The following is a 25,640-nucleotide window of genomic DNA, read 5'->3' on the forward strand; positions in this document are numbered from 1 at the left end:
AGAAAAGAAGCTTTGGTTCCTCTGGTTTCCTCTCGCTCTTCCAGAAGTCACAAACCACAAAAGGTAGAGGGATGGAGGGAGGAGAGTTGAGGAAGAATTAAAATGGACAATACACATGGATCATTATGGTAAGCACATAACTTCTTTATCTGATGCTGTCAATTTTCATTCATTCCTCAACATGTGGGATAGAGTCCCCAGCTACTTGAATCTTGGGTGGACTCTAAGGATATTCCTGAGTATTGTTGAGCCAAAGGCTGCTCTTTAGAACCAGATCAACTTTGTAATGAACAATAAAAATATGAGGACTAGCCTAAGTGGCTGCATCACAAATATCATCCATGGAGTATATGGACAGAAATACTGAAGAGGTCGCAATGGATCAGTTGAATGAGTACTCAAAGGTTTTTGCAGGGACAAACTAAATTTATTGTAGATAAAAGAAATGCAATCGGTTAGCCACTTAGCTGAAGTTATTTTGGTAACTGGCTTACACAATCTGAAAATTACACAAGACAAATAATTGATCTGACTTTCTGAATTTCTAATTTCTTTTCAGATGTAAATGTAATTGTCTGTAAATGTCCAACAAATGCAAAACGTATTCCCCTTTGTTGGAGAAAATTGGGAAGACTGGAAGGTTAATGGATTGATTAATGTAGGATCCTGCTATCACCACAGGAATAAAAGATGGGTTGCTTCAAAAGACACTCTATCTTTATGAAAAATCAAGTAAGGGGATTTAGAAGATAATCCTTGCAGTTCTGAAACTGTCCTAGCTGATGTAATAGCTACAGAAATACTGTGTTCCAAGTTAAAAACTTTATTTGAACCTGCTGCTAAATGTGAACTAGTGACGGAGTCAGGGCTTGTAAGATTAGGTTCAAATCCCACGGTAAGTAAGATCTTTAAAGGGAGTTTTCAGTAAAAAGGTTCCTTTAATAAATGTCTTACATAGTCGCGATGAAGCTAAGGAAGAATGGTCAACTCTGACACGAAAATTAGAAATAGCAGCCAAACGTACTTTAACTATTGATCTAGCCACTTAATTAAAAATAGTAGCCACAAATTTGAGAACCTTTGGTACCGGCACTTAAAAGGGGTCAATGGTCTTCTGTTGATCCCGAACAACAAATATTTTCCATTTACATTTGCAAATTTTTCTAGTGGATGTTTTGTGGGAAGACAACAGGATGTGATGGGCAGGGGAGGACAGCCTGGGTTGTCTAGCTATCAGTGGAACTGAGAAACCATGCAGTCAACTTTAGGTCAAAAATGTCTGGATGAATTATGTCTATCAGATGAGACAAAATATCTGGAATTGGATCCAGGATCCAAGGAGGATGAATTAGATGATGCCACAGGAAGGGTAACCAAATCTGAGGAAGTATTAAAGGGCGGCCTTGTGAAATTTGATCTGAGCAATTCCACTACCCGAAATATCTTTTGCATGCCTGAATTATTTTGATCTGGGTGGACAAAAGCTGGTAAAGAATGGACCACTGAGTTGCCAGGGTCCACTGAAGAATTCTCATATAGCACACTACTCCCCAGACATAGTTGCTTCAACAGAAACCTGGCTAAATAAAAACATATTTAACTCAGAAGTTCTCCCTACCGGCTACAATATCATTAGACAAGACAGACCACTTCGTAAAGGGGGTGGAACTGCCTTACTGTACAAGTCCAACTTAACTGTCCATCAATTACCAAACTCCTACCCCTCCCCCAATAATTGGGACATACTTATCTCACAACTTCAACTTCACCCTAAAAAGGTCATCACCACAATTGTGATCTATATTCCACCTGGTAATACACCTGCTAGCCTTGAAGACTTCTTATCCTGGTGTTCTTCCACATACTCACAAGAAACCCTTATTCTGGGGGACTTCAACCTAGATTGGTTCACCTGTATATCAGAACCACAAAGTAATCTAATAAATCTCCATGGCTACCAGCAGCTAGTCCAAATTCCAACTAGATATGATAAAAAATCTAAAAGGGAATCCATCCTTGACTCGGTCCTAACAAACAACCCCACAGTGTACCCTCACACAGAGTCTCCCAGACACCTTAAGTGACCACAACATAATATACTTTATATGTAGAAGAACAAGCATATGCAAAACCACTAACTATATATCCACTAGAAACACAAAAAAGTCTCTCCTGAGGTCCTCAACACTTTACTCTATAACTGTGACTGGACCCCCTAAAAACCATCTCACTTTACCAGGCTGTAGCATATTTCTACATCACCTAGACACTGTTGCTCCATTGTGCAAAATCAAGGTTAGAACCTCTACAAACCCCTGGCTCAGTAATGAAAACAAATCCTCAAGTTCAGAGACACTGCCTGGCTTTACTATCACAAAAAGTACATTTGTGTACCTACCATAAATGTAGATGTTCGAGTGTATTCACTGTTGCAATCATTACACTTGGGTTATCCTGCTGGCAGGCGACCCGCAGTTGGCCCAAGTTCCAAAGTCTTGGTCCGGCATCGGTTGCTGTCGCCTCTTCCCTGACGTCAGTGCGGCAGGGGTAAAAAAGTTAAATTAGGCACGCGCAGTACATCAGAACTGCAGCGGATACCAGCCAGCTGTGGAAGGGCAGCAAAGAGGCATTATACAATGCCATTATTTAAGAAAAGTAATTATTTCTTTTCTTAAATAATGTCATAGTTTAATAGCAATAACCCACTTCTGGGTGTGGGTAATGCGGGATTTACCCATGGTTGTCTTTGTTTGGTAACCATGCCAACCATGGGTAAATCCCGCATTACCCACACCCAGGCATGGGTTATTGCTATAATATTTATACACTCCTTGCTCAAGTTCTTTTAGATCACATTTCTGTCCCAAACTGATGTTTTCTTGGTAGTGAAGCTTTCCTGCTTTAAAGACTGCTTCTGCATTTGATTTTATCAAGACCAAATGCCATTTTTATTTCATCTGAAAAAGTTTTGACCACTTGCAGTTATGTTTTCAATTCCTCATCTGATGAACTATACAGATTTAAATTATCTACAAAAAGAAGATTAAGTCTTTACACTTTGTTTTTTTCTGGTAGCCAAATTGTAGCCATGAACTAATCTATTAAGTAGACAGCTTAATGGGTTAAGGGCAAGACAAAAGAGCAACAGTGACAGAATCACCCTAAAATATTCCCCTTTGAACTTTTAACCTTGGAATAATAATTTGTCCTTTACCATGGCTTAACCACAAAGTGGTTTGCCACTGTTTCATGGTCACTGTAATATAATCGAACAGTGTACATTTTTAAGCACTCTTATTCATGCATGTGGGATATTGTCAAATGCTTTTTTTTGTAGTCTGTCCATGCCGTACTTACATTATTCCCCTTCTTACAGTTCTCCATTATGGACTTTATTTAACAAATGATCTTTGTTCATATGATTTTCTATTATCATCCTTCTGTTCTACTGCCACGACTGAGTTTTCTTCTAAATGACTATAAACGGTCAGCCTCAATTCCAGTGTATAGCTTATACGTTGGTGGAAGGCAAGTTATTGCTCTATGGTTTTTAGGAGTTTGCAGGTTCACTCTTATGTAGCAGTATTGTTTTTCCTGTTGTTGACCAGGCTGGTGTCTGTTTGGGGTGCGCCTATAAACAGTTCTTACTCATGGCCAAGTCTTCATATAAGAATGCCAATACTTTTTAGTCAGAAGTTAGACACTGTACCTGGGCCTGGAGTTTTCCAATTACAAGCTTTTCTAAACTTTATTTCAATCTCTCTGGCCATTACTTCATCCCATTTCATATCCTGTAATTTGAACTTATTAATCTTTCTTTTACTTCTATCCATTTCGCATCTTTGTTATGTTCCACAGGATCTTCATAGATATTTCTCCCAAATGTATCTATTGCATCTTTTTTTGGTCGCGTTTCAATTCCTTTTGCCTCATTTCCCAATTCTCTATAAAACTTTTTTGGGTCATCAATAAATTGCTTATTTTCTACTTTTCCTTTATATTTATTTGCATATCTTCCGAGTTTTTCTACATGTGCTGCTATTTTTAGTTTATTATTTGCAATAGTGCACGATAGATCCTAATCTGTTCTAATACTGCACATCTAATACTGCACATTGCTTTTATCGTATCTTTCAGTGTTTTTGTTGATCTGTTCCCTCTTCCTCTATAAGTGATACAGTGACACTTCCTGTCTTAATTACTTTATAGTTTTCTCTATTAGATACCTTCATGAAAGCATTCAATTACTCCCCTTCCTTTTCCTTACTACCCCATGTTTTCTGGTAAGATTATCTGTTTATTAATTTAGCTGCAGAGTAATACACCCTATTTACTTCTGTCTTACCACATAAATCTCCATGGTCTTAATTACAGTCATTTGTTTTATCAAACTTCTAACTTTTTGGATTTTATGGACCTTCTGTAGTTTATTTCTTTCACTGATCTTGACATGTTTGTCCATTTCTACTAAAATCAAGCAACTTTTCTCTTAGATCATTATATTCTAAACTGAGGGCACAATCTTTGTTCTTCATTTCCTGAGGGCATTCCATAGAAAGTTCCAGAGCATCTTCCTTTGCCACATTCTCTTCAGTTTCATCCTGTGTCATCCGTTGCTCTTTCACATGGGAGCCCATTGGCTTATCAATCCGCAACATTGACTACATCAGAGTTGCCACAGTTTCCTGTTCCTTCTCTTGCTGTATAACTTCAACCGAACGTTTGTACTGGTTTCCTATGCAAGGCTCCAAAGTATCTTCATATGGCAATTGATCAGGTGTTTCCTGCTCCACTGGTTTCTCCTTAATTTGGGGATCCATTGCTCTATCCTGCTGTTACCCCAGTTAGATTTTCTACACTAAATCCTTCACTTTGCAGGTAATCCATAACCTCAGTTTCTATTTCTTTAACTTCTCCATTACCAATCATCTTTTCTACTTTTGCTCTTTGTTTTCTTATTGTCTGTATTGTAAAAAATTTCATGTCCCGATGCCTTTGCCTGTATTTCTCTTCAAATATCTTCAATGCTGCTCTTTTTGTATTGATCAGTTTTGCTTTCTCCTTTGCATAAAATATTGCACTATATTAATTCTCTCTTTCTTTACCATGTCCATATTTCTTCTTCAGATTTCTCCTGCTCCTCCTTACTTTGGGGACTTGTTTTATTGTGCTGTAATGTAACCTGCGTTACACTTTCTGCACAAAATCTTTCACTTTGCAAGAATTCCTTAACTTCGTCTCTCTATTTTTTTTAACTTTTACTTTGTTAATCTTTTGTTCTATAGTCCCTCTGTGAGCTTTTTCTCTTCGAATATCTTTTGGGGCTGCCTTTTTTGTGTCTATTAATTTAGCTTTCTCTTTTGCATAAATATTGCATCATATCAGATCTCTTTCTTTCCCATGTCCATATTTCTTTTTTATAGGTTCATAGGTTCATACTAGGCTATCTGCCCGAGGGCATTTATAAGCCTAGCCCATAGTTTTGTGGCTTACGCCACCCCTTTAGTATGGGGAACTATACCCATTATTTTGCTGTGCCTCTGTCTAGCAGTGACACTGAGGTAATCCCTGGAGTATATCTGCGATCTCCCATCCATTGGTCAAGATTTCTCTTGAACAAGGCCAGCGAAGTGCTCTGCCTCACATATACCGGGATTTTGTTCCACAGCATAGGGAGTCTTTGGGTGATGAATCTATCCCTCCAGCATGTCCTATTAATAGCCGTGTCGAGGTTTAAGTCTCTCGCCCTTGTGGCTCTGACGGATCTAGATTTTTTGAGGTGAAGCATATTCATCAAATCTGGGTTTGACATGGCCTTGTATGTCAGGCAAAGGTCACCTCTGAGCGAGCGGTGGCGACTGAATAGAGCTGGAGTTCTTTCAGTCGGGCAGCATAGGACAGATTTTTGAGACCCTTTATCCTTTTGGTGAGGAACTTTGTGGCCTCTCCAGCTGCTGCAAGTGTCGGGTCAGATACATTCCGAATGGGGCATTGTACTCAATCATTGGTCTGATGAGTGATGAGTATAGGGAGACTATGACCTCCCTTGATCTAGATGTGAATCCCTTCATGATAAGGTGGGCAATGTAGAAGGTCTTCCTAACTACTTTAGCTACATGGGTGTCGAATGACAGGCTACTGTCAACCTGGGTCCCCAGGTCCCTGATAACTTCTTCTGTGCTCAGAGGATTACCACCTATATGGTAGCTAGGGGTAACCTTGTTTTTCCCGAAGGGTATGACTATGCATTTTTTGGCATTTAACTTTAGGCCATGGCTCTGGCACCAGTCATCCGTTTCTGTGAGACCCTTCTGAAGGATATCTGTGTCAGATGTGTTTTCGACTACGGCGCCCAGTCTCGATTTTGTTCTTTATACTTTCCCATTTCCTCAGCTGCTTCTTTTTCCAAACGGCCCAAGGTTTCTTGGTCTATATAATGTTTTTCATAAATGTGTTGTATTAATGAACACAAATTTTTATTTAAAGTTTCTGACATTATTTTCTTGTGGAAGTATTTTTCTTTCCTCTAATTTCTCTCAATCGTTTTGTACATCTCCTGTCCAGAAATTCTGGGCTTCTTGCACAACAATAACAACACACAATTTCTTTCTTATCCTCAACAGTCCACTCTACCATCTTTATGTCTCCTTTTTGGCCTATCAGTTTTTGAGATTTTCATGGACTGCTACTTCCTTCTAGATCAGGGGACATCCTCCTCCTGTGCCTGGCCTAGCCCCATTGTAGTAATGCTTCCGTGTCTTGAGGATTCTACACTGTCATTTTTTTTCAGTCCTGGCACCAGTGCACCTATCAGGATTGGGCACTTTTTTATTCTGGGTCTTGTGTACCCAACTATCTTTTTTTATGTTTTAACCTACTTCTACTTGTATACCAGTGTCGTCTTGGTGAGATTTTGTGAAAAACAAGGTCCACCTCATGAAGGTACTCACCAAGACTTAAGGATAAATTCAATTCTAGCAATACTACTCTCCTTTGCTTGCTGACTTATCTGTCTATTTGGACCCCAATCTCTGGAAATAATCCTCTGCAACCATGTATCTTCTGTAATGTCTAGCCAGGCTCTCTGGAGCATGGATAGCCGACCCCCGATTGCCCCCAGTGGTAAAACAATCGGGCCTCCTTTCAGGAGTGCTGATAGGGTCTATCACAGAAGGAATCTCTGAGCCCCTATTTCTGCAGGCTTCCTCTGCAGCGCAGGCATCTTCCACTAGATTCCACCCCCCCTGCCCCTGGGGAACTATTTCCATGTGGATCACAGAAAGGACCCTGGGATTTTTTCAACCACATTTTCTAACCACCTCATCGATTCCTGGAAAAGGTTCTTTGAGGAGCTGAAAAACGTATCCCTACTGCAAACAGGGTCTTACCATCTTGCTCATACCTGGAGAGTGTCTTTTTCACTTTGGGGCCAAACAATGAACTTCCGTCAAAAGCAGCACTGACAAAGAAGGAATTGAAAGACTCAAAAAAATCACACAGGCACATCCAAGCATGTCGCGTAATGGAAATACCTGAACCCGCCACCCTTGAGGCACATTCAGCTGCATGTGAAATTAATCTCATACACAAATTAGTAATGAACACTATTGTAGCCAGCTGTGATGTAATGGAAGTCTGTGCCTCAGCAGTTACTGCTCCTGAGAGGGATTTGGAGAGCTCTTTAAGCAAATTCCTCTGTAGTCTGGTAAAATGCATCAAACACTTCAGCAATCTAACAGCAAATGTCGCTGAAGCATAAACATACTTCCCAAATCTGTCCATCATCCTAGATTCCCTGTTAGGGAGAATGAACCAGAGTTCTTTCATAGTGGCCACCGCAATGACCACGTCATCTACTGGTACTCTCTTGCTCAACATCTCTTTCCCCCTTGGGTGATGCAAGGATCCTATCTGGTCTCTTGGAGACTGGCTCAACAGAATTAGTTTCCTTCCATGCCCGCCAAGAGATCAACTCAATCAGCAGGCTGAGTAATCCAGGAAGTAGATGGGCCAGACCCAAATGCCTCTAAGAATATTAGATTTCTCATCCTTGGGAAGGGTTATCGGTACACCACCCACCCCTTTGCTTAAGGATCTCCAAAATGTCTCCAATGGTGACATCATCAGGTGATGATCTTGGGGACCCTTCCCCTTCACCGAAATCAGTATCTTCTGTGATTGACTCCTGAGGGGAGTCTAAGTGCCTCCTCTTACACTTTCTCTTCCTAGGGACTTCCTCTTCCTAGGGACTTCCTCAGTGGGATCTTTCACAGAAGTATCAGAAGAAAAAAGGATACCTTGTTGGGTGGCCTGGAGACTCTGGACTGGCTGTCCCTGTGTGGTACACTGATGAGGCTCATGGCATAAAGATATCTGGAAACCAGATGGAAGATCCAAGGGGGAAGGAACTGACTGAATTCTAGAAGAGAATACTCTCTCTACTACCTCAAAGGCAAAATACCAAAGGAAGAAGTAAGCCAATGGAGCCGAGAAGGCATGATGCTTCCATACCACCGGCTCCCTCTGACCCAAAGGCAGCCCACTCGAGGCACATGACTGAGCCAAGCAGTCCAATGTCAAAGCTCAGAGGGACACAGAAGGTTATGACCACTTCGGAGTCAACTCTAGCACCTTGGAGCCGACAACAGTGCTTCAGCTCTGAAAATCGTCCAGCTCCAACACCATTGAAGCCATTACAACACTCAGATAAGGAATTGGATCCTAAGACACCACCATCTTCAGATCTGAAACAGGCAGTCCCAGAAGCCTCGGACCCAAGGGCTCCGAAATTAAAGTTTGTTGTTTTTTTTTTTGTTTTTTTTTTTAAAGAAGAAGAAAGGGAAAAAACCACCAACCAACAATGGTAGGGAAGATTACCGTAAAAGGTAAAGACGGACAGATAGGGAAAATTTACTACTACAATAGTGTTTAGATACGCTAGAGAAATGTGTAGGGATAAGAGCCGTTATAAAAAAAACACTAACAGGTATAAGAAAAAGATATTAAGAATGGAAAAAACTTTTGTAACTCAGTATAACACTCAAGAGCTAACAGCGACCACGTCCATACGTGAAGGTGACAAATGAGATCTGAGGTATGGAGGGACACTATAGCATTATTGGTAAGGGAGGAGCTTGAGAGCTTGCAGTAGGCCATGAGCTGTAAATGTGTCCAAGTCGAATCAGAGGATCAGATCTGAAACCACATGTTGAGAAATTAATAAAAATTGACATCAGAATAGGCAGTATAATAAGAAACTAATGTGTCCAAGACAAGACAGAACATACACAAGCTGACATCTTCAAGACATGCTGCAACATCCAAACTGATATTCCAAAAACAACCATTTGCTGAGGAAGAGACCAGCATTGTATTGACAGGACACAGAATCATGCATACTATTCTAAGTGCTAATGAACATTTTTTACAGGATGCCAGCACTAGCCAGACTTGACATCAATCCACATAGGATGCCGCAAAAGGGAGAATAAGTTACCTGGGGAAGACAGACAGAGGAGGAAAGGGAAGTACCATAGCAACTATCGAGATTGTCCTGTAAGGCCCTCACAGAAGGGAAGTTCAATGAGTGATGGACTAGGCCAAACACTGGTCAGAGATCATGTCCTACTCAAAAATTCTAACAAAAATATAATTGCACTAACCTGTACAATTCAATGGCACGTTCATCCTCCTCACTGAATTCATCCTCATTTTCTCGAAGTTCTTCCAATGTCATGTCCTCATAGGTTTTCACTGAAAATAATTTTACAGGTTATTTCTTTGAACAGGCTGGTTAGATGCAAATAAAATAATAAAAATGCACTTAAATGACTGCTTCCACTCAGGGCAAAGCATGCTTTGACATTTGGATTCTGTCAAAGCAATTCTATTTCACTGAATATGGAGCCCTTACAAACCCTGTCAACCTCTATCATGAATTTTAGGTCACCTGCCTTCTTAACAAATGTAGACATTAAAACCAGAGGAGAAAGTGTTGGAGACCATGCCTGACACAGTCCATGATACAGTCACATAATGCATTATGTTACAGTTTAGGATGGTCATGTACAATAGAATCATCTGTAATCCAGTGTTAGTCTGGTGATATGAACATGTACACAACAGCAATTCTTGCTAAATAAGAATCTACAGGCTACTAAAGAAATATCTGTTGAAGTGCTACAAAACACTGTTCTTGCGAACTGTGCTAAAGACCTGTTTGTCTTTGTTACAGCTCTTCAATCAATCCTTTAGATTATGCAGTCAGAGTATGAGGTTAGATAAAAATTTGGCTACCAAACTAGAACCAGTTCAGCACTTTCCCCCCAAATTTCATGCTGGTATGACTACAAAACAATGGCTCGCATCAAACTTACAGTTCCTTAACCACTAAGCAACATATCTGGATGCAAATGTTTTTTTCCACGTGAGAAATGCTTTCTTATCAAAAGAGATGAGAACACTTCTTTGAATGCAGAGCGCATGATCCTCAAAGCCACTTCTTTACATTAGATTACAAACAGAAAGAACTGAAGACTACCACTGTAATACTGTAGTCTTGGAGGCACAACTATCTTACTAAGTGAACTATCTTACTTTTGAGGTTATCCTGTAACAAACTACAAGATCATAGTCAAACAGTGACCACCATAACAATGCAGAGTGGTGAAGAGGATACAAGCAGACACTTTAAACAAGAATTAAAGGGCGCAATGCTCCACCAAAACACAACTTCATAAAGTAATTCTTGGCTGGACCACAGCACACCACTTTCTTACTAAACAATATGTAGAACTTAGTGCAAAGTGAAACATAAAACAAAGTTCTTTCCAAAGCTCCAACAAACCAATTAACAAAATATATATGACTAGTTACCCAGTGGTGGATTAGTAAAATCTTGCCTCCATTTGGTACGCTTGGGTTTGACTTTGGACATCATAACCTAATGTTATAGTTCTGTGATTACGGTAATACAATGCAGATATGTAAGAGTATAATCTGCAGCTGAAGTACAACGATAGATCCATCTTGTCTGATTTCAACATATGGGATGTCGGATCTGACCACAGCACTGAATTAGAAACTTTCACTGTTACAGGGAGCCGAATCTTCCCCTACCCATAATTCCCTGTAGTGCACTGGAATACCTTAGATCAAGTTTGCTTTATATAAAAATATATATTTTTAAAATTCTTGGTAATCTCCCTAAAATTCTTGGTAATCTCCTATTGTAGAAAATTGAAATGGACCAGGAAAGATGATTAACATGATGTGACAGTATGGATCACAGACAATATTGGTCACAGACAGGGTATAGAATGGAGGTCACCAGACCATCTCAAAGCTATCCATACCAATAATTTGGAAGAGGGACTGGCGGATGGGAAGCTGAACCGGATGATAATCAGACATGGATCATTTGTTATGGTAAGTACATAACTTGTGTCTAATGTTGTTCATTTTCATTCAATTCAACATATGGGAAAGGTTCCCAAGCAGCCTTATGGGGTGATATCAAGGAAGGACATTCCTGAGTATGGTGGAACCAAAGGAAAAGTGAGATCTGGACTGTACATCTAGTTTATAATGATACACAAAGGTATGAACAGTGGACCAGGTCACTGCTGTACAGATGTCATCAACAGGTAGTCTCCTAACAAAAAAAAAAAGAAAAGAAAGCTGTAGAGGCAGCAACTGCTCTGGTTGAGTGGGCCTTAGGTTTAGACTGCAACTGTAAACCCTGAGATGTATACAGAAATGAGATGGAATCTGATGAGCATTTGGACAGAGTAACTTTGGTAACAGCTTTTCCAGGCCTAGAAGTTGAGAAGGCAATAAAAAGTTTCAGATTTTCTGACATTCTTAGTCTGGTGCAGATAGAATCGAAGTAGGCAGTGCACAAGGTTTAGACTGCAACTGTAAACCCTGAGATGTATACAGAAATGAGATGGAATCTGATGAGCATTTGGACAGAGTAACTTTGGTAACAGCTTTTCCAGGCCTAGAAGTTGAGAAGGCAATAAAAAGTTTCAGATTTTCTGACATTCTTAGTCTGGTGCAGATAGAATTGAAGTAGGCAGTGCACATCTCGTATGTGTAGAATGTATTCCCCTTTGTTCAAAAGGCTGGGGAAAAACATGGGTAACTCAGTGGACTGAGTTAAGTTAGTTATGGATACCACCTTTGGGATGAAGGATGGATTAAGGCTGGAGTGAGACCCAATCCTTATGGAAAACAAAAGCACAAATGTTTGCATGAGAGTGCCTGTAATTCTGAAATTTGCCTTGCAGAGGTGATAGCAATTAAGAAAATTGTTTCCCAACACAAAAATGTTATATCCATGGTAACCACAAGTGCAAAGGATGGTTGAGTTAAAGACTGAAGCATAACTGTAATATCCCATGGAGGTATTTATGTGTGGGGGGAGAAGGCAGTAGAAAGGTTCCTTTAAGAAAGGCTTTTGAAATTTTTAAGGGTGCCAAAGAACTGTCATTTTGTCAAGTATGAAAGCTGGAATTCCCTGCCATTTGCACTTTTATAGCAGAATAGTTAGATCTTTGTTGAAAGAGTTCAGCTAAAAATTCCAAGACAGCTGGAAAGGGAGCAGAGAAAGGGTCCAAACCCTTGGCTGTAGCCCAAAATGAAAACTTTTTCTATTTACTATTGTAGACTTTCTTCATAGTAGAGTTCTGGGAGACTGTTACTATAACAACAGAATTGGGTAGCCTGGCATCTCCGGCTCTAGTCAAAACTGGAGGAACAAAGCTTCATGGACATCTGATCTGGTGGAGGTAGTCTGGGTGGGTGAGGAAGAAGCTCCAGATATTGATCTGGCATCTATGGTAGATGTATTAGTATAGGCCACAGAAAGGGGAACCATGTTTGTCTGGGCCAGAAGGGGGCAATGAGGATTACCCTGGCCTTGCACTGTCTAGCTTCCTGAATGAATTTGTTCATGACAGGTAATGGGGGAAAGGCATACAGAAGTCCAGGGTGCCAGCTGTGAACTACAGCATCCCTTGGAGACTGACACTGTGGAGGGATCAGGGCAAAGTAATTGCTGCTCTTGTTCAGGCAGGAGGTAAAGAAGTCACAGCAACGTTGGTCCCAGCAGCTGAAAATCAGCACTGCCACCGATGAGTTGAGGGAACACTCGTGAGAAGTTAGGACAGTCCTGCTCAACTTGTCCCCTAGAACACTGAACACCCAGAATGTGTGTTGCTATCAGAAAATGGTGCAAAGAGATTGTTCATTGCCAAATCCTCATGGCCTCTTGACACAGGAGATAATGGGTTCCTCCTGGTTTGCTGATGTACCATACCACAGCCATATTGTCTGACTGTATGGAGATCACACCCTTGGAGAGGGTATTCTGGAAAGCCTGTAACACAAGGATGCCTGCTCTCATCTCCAAGACAATCATGTGATGTTTGGCTTCCAAGCCCAACGGTGTACCTTGGATCATTTTCACTTCGAAATGCCACCTCCCACACCCTAGAAGGGAGGCCTCCATAGGCAGAATTACTGTTGGTGTCCCTGGAAGCAAGGATCAGCCTTATGTTACTAACTGTAAGGAAATCCACCACACAATGGGCTGTCTGCAATTGCTTGTAAAATGAATCCTGGCACGCAGAGGATGAATCTTGAACTGCAAGCAACCACTGATGAACTTGAATGTAGTAAAGAGCAATGGGAACCATTAATATGCAGAAGCCATCAGACCAAACAGTTGTAGAATCAATCATGTTAGAGGGTGGGGATGATGTAACACCTGTAAAACTGTTTGATGTATGAAACAAAATCTGTTGGAGGAGGCTGACTAACTGGAGAGTGGTATCAAAGTGACATCCGATAAACCATCTGTTGTGTTGGAAGTAATTAATTGATACTTGGGAAATTCACTGAAATGCTTAGATTCAGTAAGCACTAGAGTAGAAGGGCCAGGTGACATATCAGAAGGTGCCTCGAAGTAGCAGTTAGGAGTCAATCATCTAAATAGGGAAAAACCTGGATCCAGAGTTTGTGCAAGTGCACAGCCACCACTGCCATTATCTTGGTGAACATCGCGAGAGATGCAGCGAGACTGAACATCAGGGCTCTGAACTGTTAATGACTGACTCCCAGCTGAAAAGAGAGAAGCAGTCCAGGAGATTTCTCCATCTTCATACGACAGTAAGCATCCTGTAGATCTCATCGGGCACATCCAATCATACTTCCTCATAATAGACAAAATGGACCAAATTGTGACCATTCCAATTTTTGCCTGTTTCACGAACTGGCTGTGATAACAGATCTAAAATTGGACTTGGATCCCCTGTTTTCTTTGAACTAGAAAGTATCTAGAGTAGACCCCGGATCCTGACTGGTCTTTGGCGACTGGTTGAATGAATCTTTTCCTAGTAGCTCTGAAATCTCTAGTGCTGCTGGTTGCCACTGACTGGGTGGAACATCAGGAATCGCTTTTTCTTTACTGGAGGACAAGAAAAGGAATGGTATAGTCTCTGGAAATTATGTTTTGCACTCAATTGTCTCTCGTTATTTCTAGCCAGGCTTGGGGGTGTAGAGATAAGCGACCCCTGACTGCTTCCAGAGTGCAGCAGTCAGGCACACCTTCAGGGACGCTGATAGAGCCCATCAGAAAAGGGACCATGGAAGCCCTGATTGCGAGGTCTACTTCTGCCTTTCAGGCGATGTCCATTAGCATTACCTCCACATCTGTCACATGGAGGTCTACTTCCAGGGTGATCCTGGTAAGAGCTCTGTGACTTGCGAAACCACATCTTTTTTCCTGCTCTCTAATGCTTGCAGTAGGACTTCTGTGGGGACAAAAAGCAGATGTCAATTGCAGACAGAGTCTTACCATCCTGTTCACTCTTACTCAGGGCATCTTTAACTTTGGGCCCAAAAAGTGTGGAACCATCATAAGGGATATTAATAAAGACCATCTTCAAGCCTGACGCAAAATCATAAAGACGGATTCAGGCACGGTGTCTTGTTAGACCTGTGCCTACCTCTCTGGCCAAGCCATCAGTTGCATTAAAAATGAGATGCATGGCTATGTTTGATGCTGATTGCAGAGTTGAGAGCTGAGAGTCCACAGACTTTTGGATGTCCACTAGCATAACTCCAGAAAGAGACTTGGAAATCTCTTTAGTCAAGTCCCTCTGAAACCCGATAATGCGAGAAAAAGATATTAGTCAGTGACCTTTGCATTCAGGTTGCTGCACTATGTCAGTTTTCCAAATCTGTCCAATGCCCTAGGCATCCTGTTAGGGGGGTGGACAGAGTAACTCTCCTCAGATAATTCCTTCTTTGTGGCTGTTGCTACAACCATGGCATGCATTGGTGGACCTTTATTCCAATGATTCTCTCCTTGGGAGCTTGTAAAATTCCGTCCTGCTTTTTTGGAATGGGCTGCACCACGTCAGGGGCCTTCCAAGCCCATTGCACCACAAGACCACTCAGATGATCAACGGGTGGTACCACCCAAGACGAAGTTGGGACAGAACCAAAGGCTTCCAGAAATATAGATTCATCAGGAGAAGGATCTTTACTGGGTCAACCCTCCCCTCTGTTTTCTTAAGTTCTAGAACTTCATCAAAAGTGACATCTTCTGAGGGCTACATGACCCCTCACCTTCACTGAAATCTGTATCTTCCATGACTGACTATGGGGAACAGTCTATGTACATTTGCTTGCATGCCCACTTCTTGTGAACTGACTCTGTTGGGGATACAGACAGTTCCAAATTGGACCCTGAGATGGCATAGCAAGTGGATCCACAAGCCTGTGGTTCCAGCTGCCCCTGTCTGGCAGAATGAGTGAAAAGCGAAGTCACAGAATCCAGTTGGGATTTGGGTGGAACTCCGCTCAAAAAAAGTGCCCTTTATTTGGGTAAGCCCAAAGCCCTTTCAACTACCTTGAGGGTTGAAGCAGCTGGTGGACTTGAGGATCCCTTCGGATCCAAGCAAGTAAGAGAAACCTTGATTCCTGGTATCCCCGGCCCAGAGAAAGACCTTGGACCTAAGCTGTCTAGTACCAAGACTTCTAACAAGAGATGACTCCGAAAATCTCAGAATGAACTCTCCATCAGAGACTGGCACCTATGCTGCAGCTCCGAGTCCCTTCCCGATCCAAGGGCACTGGTGTCAAAAGGGGTAAAGAGACTGTTGGCAAGTCGAAGGAACTGCTGGTACCAAAAGAGTCACTTTGGAAGGCGTCAGATACAGAACTGTCAAAGACAGATTATGGATGCAACAGGCGAAATGGGGGGGGGGGGCAGAATGACCAAAGGTCAGTACATTCCCTAGAGAAGGTACCACCAAAACCACAAGTTGGATCTGCATCCTTAAAAACCTTTTTCATCACCCTAGCGACATTGTACTCTGTCAAGCTCTGACATGATCGGGTAGACAAAGCCACTGAAGAAGGTCTTGAATATTTTTTCTCTTGTAAGACTGGTGAATGTAGTCTGGGGCCCAATAACTCCAGTGAAAATCAGTTCCAAGGGGAAGACGGTTGGGACCAGAAGGCTGTCGATTCCGATCTCCTCACTGACTTAGGTGCAGATCTGACAAACTGACAGATCCAAAGATCTTTTTGGAATACGTGGAGATTTGTGCTTCTCCTTTTCTTTGGGTTTGCTTTTTACTTTCTCCTTGTCCTTATCAGAAGTCTTGCTCGAAGATAGATTCTTGTCCTAATTCTTAGCAAGGGAACAGGAAGAGGGTCCAGAAGTAGTAGTCCCTGTCTGTGAAGGGAGAAGTCCCTTTATCATTAAGTTGCCTTGATGAGTTTGCAAGGCTCTAGCACTAAAGGATGCAGACAACGTGCAGTGAGTATCCAAGTGGGCAGCACCCAGGCAATACACACACAGTGTGAGGATCCTGAGGAAGCAAATTTGTGCCCACACTCGTGAACATTTTTTGAAGGCTTGCGACTCAACCATGAAGACAAGTAGAGGAAAGAGAACACTAGCCAAAAATCTAACTACACAACTGTATATCTATACAAAAAGGGAGAAATGTAAATCCAAGATTAAGTCTACAATACACAGCTAAGCAAAGGTTGTAAGACTAATAATCTAGAGAAGGGGTCTGCAAACTGCGGCTCTTCCACCCCTCTGCAGTGGCTCCCTATAGCTTTGGAAAATAATGGCCACTCTACTGCACAACACGCACACACACACACACACACACACACACACACACACACACACACACACACACACACACACAGTGGTTGTGCGATGGACTTTAAATATTGCTCTTATAAACTTGCTAGAATAACGTGATTTCTGTTGCCATGCATTCCACACACACTGGGAGCGATCCCCAGGCAGCAGCAGCATCTCCTGAAATGTTTCCATACCTCTCAAAGTCTCACCACAAGAAATCTGGACAGAACCACAAATAAAGGGGAACAAAAATAGAAATGGGCTTTAAATATTGCTCATATATACTTAGGAACTTGCTAGAATAACATACATTACACACGCACGCGCACACACACACAACCTCTTAACTGTGCAGATTTTCGCAGAATGTCCTGACTTTTGCCTCATATTTTTCGTCCGTTTATCATAAAATTGTGTTTTTCTGGCAAATCACTGAGGGCTGAAGTCAGTAAAAATACAGACATTTGAGTTTCAGACTTCATACCCCTCAGAAAATTTATGCTAATACAAAATCCGTTATTCTATCAACTTTCTAAGTTTGTAAGAGGAATATTTAAAAAATGTCCATATTTGTGGGCCTCTGTGCCCCATTATTTATGGCTTTGTCCAGATTTCTTGTTCTAAGAGGTTGAGGGATATGACACACACACACGCACACACAGAGACAGAGACACACACACACACACACACACACACACACACACACACAGAGTGATCGAGCAATCCCAACAAAGGAACAAAAATAGGAATGGATTTTAAATATTGCTATTATAAACTTAGTTCTTTTATATTTAGTATAATAACTATATATAAAATTCTGGGGGGGGCCACAGTAGTGCAGCGGTTAGCGTTGCCGCCTCTCTGTTGTCGCGTGGGTTTCCTCCGGGTACTCCGGTTTCCTCCCACATCCCAAAGATATGCTTTAGGTGGATTGGACACTCTACATTGGCCCTAGGTGTGAGTGTGTGCATGTGTGTGCCTTCTGTGGAAGGTTGGGTGCCGGGCTGGCAACTCGACACCGTAAAACTCTACTGCCAATCATGAGCGGACAGGTGATCCGCTGTGGCAACCCCTAACCGGGAAAAGCCGAAAGAAGAACTATATATAAAATTTTATATGCTGTGTTATCTTCATTTTAGGGGTCAAATAGATTTTGTGGCTCCCGATGAATTTTATTTGGGGGGAAGAGGAGCCAAAAATGGCTCTTTTGATAGTGAAGGTTTCAGACCCCTGATCTAGAGGGCGAGAAGTCTCCTGGTAGAGGATTAAGACTTTAAGCTATATAATAATGACGATAACTAGAAATAAGTAAAAGTTCAGTTGTATTGACAATTGCAAAATAAAAGGATACAAGCCCTCAAAAACACACCTGGAAACTTCAGGCAGCAAACGAGATCTGAGGTACTACAGGGAATTCTGAACAGGGAAGGAGTCAAAGCCCTGGAACCATGAAAGCTTCTAATTCAGTTCCGAGGTCCAGATCCAATTGGATCTAACATCCCATATGTTTAATCAGACAAAAACAGACAACACTGGATCCAAAGTTAAAAAGAACCAAGCTTATTTGTTGCCATATAAAACATGCACATACTCACCTAGAATATTTTACCCAGTTAAAGACTATAGAAATACAGAAAGTTGAAATAAATACACAAAGTTAAAAAAAGGGCCAGGTATCAATATGAAAAGGCAACAATTTCTCTCGCTCTCTCCTTTATTAATTACTTATTTGGATTTGCTTTAAGAAATTCAATCTGGACTTTTTTTCACTGTCATGAAAGTTACTAATTTCTCAACTGATTTGTACATTGGTAGTGCAAAAGTGAGCATAAATGCCTTCCACCACCAGCTTATGAGGAAAAGGCTGAAGATGTCCCACTTCAAATTCAGAAGTCTGTTTTAATATACCTACTAATGTTGCCTGTTATCAAGTTTCACACTTGGAGTTCTAGCTTTCAGCTCAATGATTGGATTAGTGTAGCACCTGCTGGCTCCATGCCAAACACAAACTAAGGTCAGCCAATGAGCAAAGATTATAATGGGAATTTAGCTGGTCACTCCTACCATGACTTACAAACTACACTAAACCATGACACACATCTAAACATGACACACATCTAAACATGACACACAACTACTCTCGAGTTTATTACAGTACACAGAAGGGGTAAGAGATTAAATAAGAGGGATGCAGTCAGGGTACTAAACTCAACTCACTTTAAAATGCATACTACTTTTGCTGTTCATATTCAATACTCTAAGTAATACAATTATGACATGGCAATTCTCTGGTTTGGTACCCAGACGGGAGTGCTTTATTTATGAAATTTGGACATTATGTACGCAAGTGAGTTTTTGCTTCCACTGCCATCCCGAAGATAAAACAAAAAGTTTACCACTGATCATCTGAATTACATACAAGGGTGTAAATGTGCACCCTGCAATGGAACAGTGTCCTGACCAGAACTATTTTATCACACTAAGACCTTAGTGTGACAGGATAAATTCCAGCTCCCCTTTAACTCTGGATGAGATAAAGCAAAGGGATAAACTTCTTTAATTAATTTTGTTTTTCTTTCTAGTATAGCACCACAAATGCATCAGCAAACTGATTTCCTGATGTGATGGTGGTCAGCTCTCATCTACTTTTTGAAGTTAACTAAAGATTAGTACAATTCTGAATTAAGGTTATTGGGTCCTGGGATAGCATAAGATGCTGTACCTCAAAAAAACAAATCAGACAATGTTCAAAGACTGTAATAGCAATTAATAACTCATCCTCCTCCTCCCCTAAGAAAATTGAACACTGGCAATACACTGGGCACAAATTGAAATACTCACAGACACCAACAAAAAGAACAAAAAGAAAAACATAAAGCAGCATGGGCAGCTGCTTATCAATTTCAGTCTTAATTTATATAATTCTGAATAAACGTACCGACGGACTGTGTTTGTAGAATCTGTACTTCCTCTTCATCCTTTTGTTTCTCTTTAGGAGGGAGAATCCCTTTTTTACGCAGGATATCATTCCACTCTGTGTCTGCATTTGGATCCTGGATAAAACAAATATATGACTTTTAAAATGTACTAAAAGTTAGTATATCCTGCACAAATCTTGTCTGACAACAGACAGGAATGCATGCTGTTACCTGTTAATGCTATAATAACTTGAACATTGTGCTGTAAAGGGCTTTCCTTCTGCAGCACTGCATCTAATCTCCAAAATTACTGTTGCAATTACTACTCAAATAGCGAACAACCCTCCACAAGTATTTCAAACAAGCAAACAGGTGATTACCTTTTACATTCCTTATCCAATTATGATTTTTTAAACCAAAATATACCCTGTGCACTAAGCTTATTCTCACTACACATTCTCTCACAAATTAAAAAAAAAAAAATGATGGTCCAGCAATTCTACCATGATACAGCTACATAAACCTGTGATGACCCTCCACTGGACCAGTAATCAAGGAGCCTCTGTCCTCACCACTGGCAACAGTGGGGGACATTCACTGAGAGGACAGCAAGTACACACACAGAATTTCAAGATGCAGCTCTCTGCATCAAGTGCAATTTCCTTTAAGAGTGGACAGACCACAGAGTGGAAAGAGATACCACAATCAGTCCGGGGCTGGTTCCTCTACCCCTCTACCTTTTTCCACAATCACCAATAAGACTCCCCACTGGCACAACTATAGAGTTGAGTCTTTAGCCTGGGCTCCAAGCCAAGTCGTCCAACACTCTCTCTGTCCAGCCAGTGCTTCGTGTCCCTGCCCAAGTAGCTGACACACACACACACACACACACACTCACACACACACACACACACTCACACTCACACTCACACTCACACTCACACTCACACTCACACTCACACTCACACTCACACTCACACTCACACTCACACTCACAGGGGAAAGGCTGGCACAGGTTTTCGAGCTATGCTGCCTTTTGCCCACACTATAACGTAGTTTTCACTACCACCAGAACTCTTCTGCTAGCTACCTTAAGGCCCTTAACAAAGGGTGTCCAATCATATTGTGTAATATTAATATTAATACCAATGATACTTTGATCAACAGCAAAGTTATTAGGAGTGGCCCCCACAGTAACACCAAATAAATAAGCAAGTACTCTCACAACTTAAATATCTCTACACAGATCAGCCACAATGAAAGGTTTAAATATATTTAATAATAAATAAAAGAACAAGGAAATACTCCGTATATATTCACAGTGACAGAGCGAAGCCACAGGAAATATTTAAAATAACACTGCAGTACAGGCTCACACAAATAAAGAAAAACATCTAAACTTCACTATATTCCTGACTTTATCTAAGATAATTACACTGTTCCCTAGAAACTTACTTCATTAGAGCAAGGCAGATGTGTGGTGAATGTTTCTTGTCAGGTCTAAGACCGAATGCAGAATGCTCTTTCTCACTAAGAGACTTCTCAAATTAATATCTAAAATATTACTGCTGGGATACTTTGCAGAATGACATAATTTCTGGTCATCTGACTTCTAGTTCCCAGTCCAAAACCCCCATTGCTAGAAGCTGGCAGCATTTAACATCTACCTGTAAAAATATATAGACAAGGGCTTTTCCTCAGATCTTTGGCAGATGCTGGAAGTCCTAAAACAACTGCATTCCTTCATACTTCAAAGTAGCAATTAGTTCACTCCAAGAACAATACAGAAAACTTCTTAGTACAGAAAGCTTCTTAGTACAGACTTTCTCTCTCTCTCTAGCTGCATTGAAAAACTTGAGAGATCACTTTTTAGGCTACACAATAAAAGAGGTTATTTAATTCAGATATTTTTCTAAAGTTTGCTGGACTGAGGTTAACCTCCCATATTCCAGTCTCCACTATTAAAATATATACATTTAAACAGTTACAATAGTGCATATACATTTCTGTTCTCTTCCAGTAGGGCACACAGTGGTTACATTTCAAACAGCACTTTGCAAATACATTTTCAACACACACTTCTGTACAAGCACTTTGATATAAACATGACATACAGTTCTAATACATTCGTAACACAAGCATATTACATAAATCATTTCAATATTTACCAATGACATATAATTATTTACAAAATTCCAGCTATTTTCAGCAATGGCCTAGCGAGAAAAAGCTCCAGAAACAGAACACAGGAAAACACAATTAAAAAATCCAAAAATAATAATTAATGTACATTGTACTAACAGTTTATAGAATAGCCATATATGAGACAAAACTGAATCTGACTACAGAAGGAAACCAAAGCAAAACTTAAAAAATTCAAAAGTTGCATATATTAATACAGAGTATTTAAAAAAAAACAAGACAACAATAACTTAGAAGCATAATTAGTTCTCTACCAAAACTGCAAGTATTAGAATTGTGAAGGAGCATAATTTCAGAAGTCAGAATTGTGTTCACTTACTTTTGTTGAAGGGAAAGTTTCACTAGGAATGGACCTTTCATGGGGAAATAATAGAGGCTATATTCAGACTGACTAGGAAAATCTGCTTGGTCTTTTAAGCTTTTCTTCAAGTGTTGCAGGACCTTATATAGTCACTTGAGCTACAAGAAGGGAGCTAGTTTTTTTTTTCAGACATGATTAGCATTGCCACCCCTCCGTTTTTTTTTGTCCGGAGTGCCCGGAAATCAGTAGGGCACTCCGGTTCTCACTCTGAGACTCCGGAAATAAAAAGAACTTCATCAGCACGTCTGTATGCTGACGAAAAAAATGACATTGCCGTTTCGGTTGATTGGCTGCTTGCTGCATCAAGAGGCTCACGCTGCAAGCAGCCAATCAACACTTAGATTTGCTAGTCGATGCCTGCAAAAGCCCGCGAAAATTAAGGCAAAAAAGCAGGGCTTTCACCTATATGTTGCCTTTTTCCAAAAGGTGAAGAAGGAACTTAAGGTCTGAAATTTGTTTGCTTTCTGCTGCTGGTTCGGACTGTACAGCTGTTTGGGACGTCTTCGGTGGATTGCCTGGTGTGGTCTTCTTGTGGCGGTGTTCTTGTCTGCTGTCTTCTTTTGCTGCTGGAGCCTGGAATCGGGAGAAGGAAGGATATGGGACACTCGGGAGCCCTGCTGCTTGCTTGCTGGAGCCTGGAAGGGAAGAGTAGTGCTGTGGACCGGGTGGTGGTGTGTTTTTCCCCTGCTGCTTGCTGTGCCTTTGCAACTCGTGTTAGCTGCCTGTCCTGTTCTGCCTGAGAGATTGTCTAAGGAGCCCTGCTGCTGCTTTTCTGGAGGTAAGTGGAATTTTAATATGGATGGATTGTAGATTTTCAAAGCTTAGTGTGGCAAGGGGAATGAGATACTGCCAGCACAGCTACTAGTGAATTTTGTAAATATTAAACTTGTATTAATCCACTAGCTGTGCTGGCACTATCTCATTCATAGATAGTGACAACAAATGATTTGTATAAGATGCTTGTAACTGTATCTAGATGTTCAACATGTGGTGATTATTAACTAGAACAATTTCTAGTTTGTAATCACCACAACATCTATCTTTATCTGTAGTTTCTGGGATACTGTCTGCAGACTGAGATATATAGCACGGGTTGGTTTGGCTATTTTTACTGCAGTTATTGTAATTTTTTATTTTTCATGTGGGTGGACCCTTGATTTATTTTTCATGTGGGTGCACTTTGATTTATTTTTCATGTGGGTGCACTTTGATTTATTTTTCATGTGGGTGCACTTTGATTTATTTTTCATGTGGGTGCACACTTTGATTTATTTTTCATGTGGGTGCACTTTGATGTTATAGGGAATGTATACTGACTATGTGACTTATATAGGATTCTTGCTACGATTGTAGAACTATCATTTCTCTAGTTTGTCATCACTGCTATGTTTACCTTGAACTGCATTTTCTAGGGTATACCAAGGCTTAGTTTGGCTGTTTTTACTGCAATGTTGTTTTAAATATTTCATGTGGTTTTGTACTTTGTTACAGTGAATATATAATGACTACATGATTTGTATAAGATGCTTGGACTGTAGAACTGTCTTTTCTAGTCTGTCATCACAGTGATGTTTACCTTGACCTGTGTTTTTCTTTCTAGGGTGTCTGTCTAGGCTGTACTGTCTTCGGTATATAGCAAGGCCTAATGTAGCTATTTGTCTAGTTTGTCATCACTGTTTACCTTCATCTGCATTTTCTAGGGTATACCGTCTACACCAAGGCTTAGTTTGGCTGTTTTTACTGCAACGTTGTTTTAAATCTTTCATGTGGTTTTGTACTTTGATGTTACAGTGAATATGATACATGATTTGTATAAGATACTTTGACTGTCAAACTGTCTTTTCTAATCTGTCCATCACTGTGATGTTTACCTTGACCTGTTTTTTTCTTTCTAGGTGTACTGTCTTGGGTATACAGTAAGGCTTAATGTAGCTGTTTTTCTTTGGCACTGTCAATGTGAAATATTTAATGTGGTTTTGAGATTGTTACAGTGAATATATACTGGATAGTTTCTTAAAAATGTTTAAACGTTTTGTTGTGGTATAGATATTGAAGTTTTGACACTACTTGCATATTTATTTAGTGACACTGTGTGCCACTCTACCTTGCCATTGGTCAAACTACCAATGTTTTAATATTACTATTGCACAGTAAGACTGGACACTTTGTTAGGGCCTTAAAGTTGCTGATAAGGAGTAGGTGACAATGATTACCTTGTAGTCTGGAGGAAAGGGGGGGGGGGCATAGTTAGTAAACTTGTGCCAGCCTTTCCTGTGTGTGTATAAATCAGACCTCAGTGTGTCTTCAACTGCTTGAGCAGGGGCCCAAAGCACTGGCTGGACAAATAGGGTGGCTGGAGGTCTTCACTTGGCCACTATGCTCAACTCTACAGCTGTGCCAGTGGGAGGTGGTGTTGGGGATCTGGAGTGGAATGGAAAAAGGGGGAGAAACCAGCCCCAAGTTGGCTGGTCTCTGTGCTAAGAGAAATTGTACTTAATGTGGGGTGTTGCATCTGGGAATACTGTGGGGCTACATAATTCGTCTTTATTGTGTCAGTCCATACGGTCTAAACTGTTGTTACGCAAGTTATTACTGTTGCAGCCAGAGGGTATTATGATTGCTGAGCTACATATTTCATCTTTATCATCGTGTTGCAGCCAGAGGGTATTGTGACTGCTGAGCTACATATTTCATCTTTATCATCGTGTCGGCCCACACTATGTCTGGTTTGTCTTTATGCAAGTTATTACGGTTGTAGCCAGAGGGTATGATTGCTCAGTTACCATGCATTTATTCTTTATATTGTCAGTCCACAGTATGCCTGAACTTTCCTGCTGTGTTCAGATTCAGCTGGATAACTTTTGCATTGGGTTCTACATAACAGTAGAGGGTCTTAACTTGGTGCATTGCTGTAGTGTCTGTCCCATGTGTTTTACACACAGCTGAATGCCTTCTGTGCATATCCTGCTGTCACACCAGGTTC

The 25,640-nt window shown here is 40.8% G+C and overlaps 1 protein-coding gene across 1 annotated transcript in view; it reads right to left on the reverse strand.

Moving 5' to 3' along the window:
• The window catches only part of PDCL3 (phosducin like 3), a 719,284-nt gene that overhangs the window by 372,242 nt on the left and 321,402 nt on the right, over positions 1-25,640 (reverse strand). Inside the window, exons 2-3 of the mRNA XM_044071091.1 lie at positions 20,115-20,229; positions 9,663-9,753 (exon numbers count right to left, since the gene is read on the reverse strand). Coding sequence (XP_043927026.1) covers positions 9,663-9,753; positions 20,115-20,229 — 206 coding nt within the window. The remainder of the gene's footprint in view (positions 1-9,662; positions 9,754-20,114; positions 20,230-25,640) is intronic.

The sequence above is a fragment of the Protopterus annectens genome, chromosome 5.part0, assembly GCF_019279795.1.
Source record: "Protopterus annectens isolate FY-2018-M chromosome 5.part0, PAN1.0, whole genome shotgun sequence".
NCBI classification, from domain to species: Eukaryota; Metazoa; Chordata; order Ceratodontiformes; family Protopteridae; genus Protopterus; species Protopterus annectens.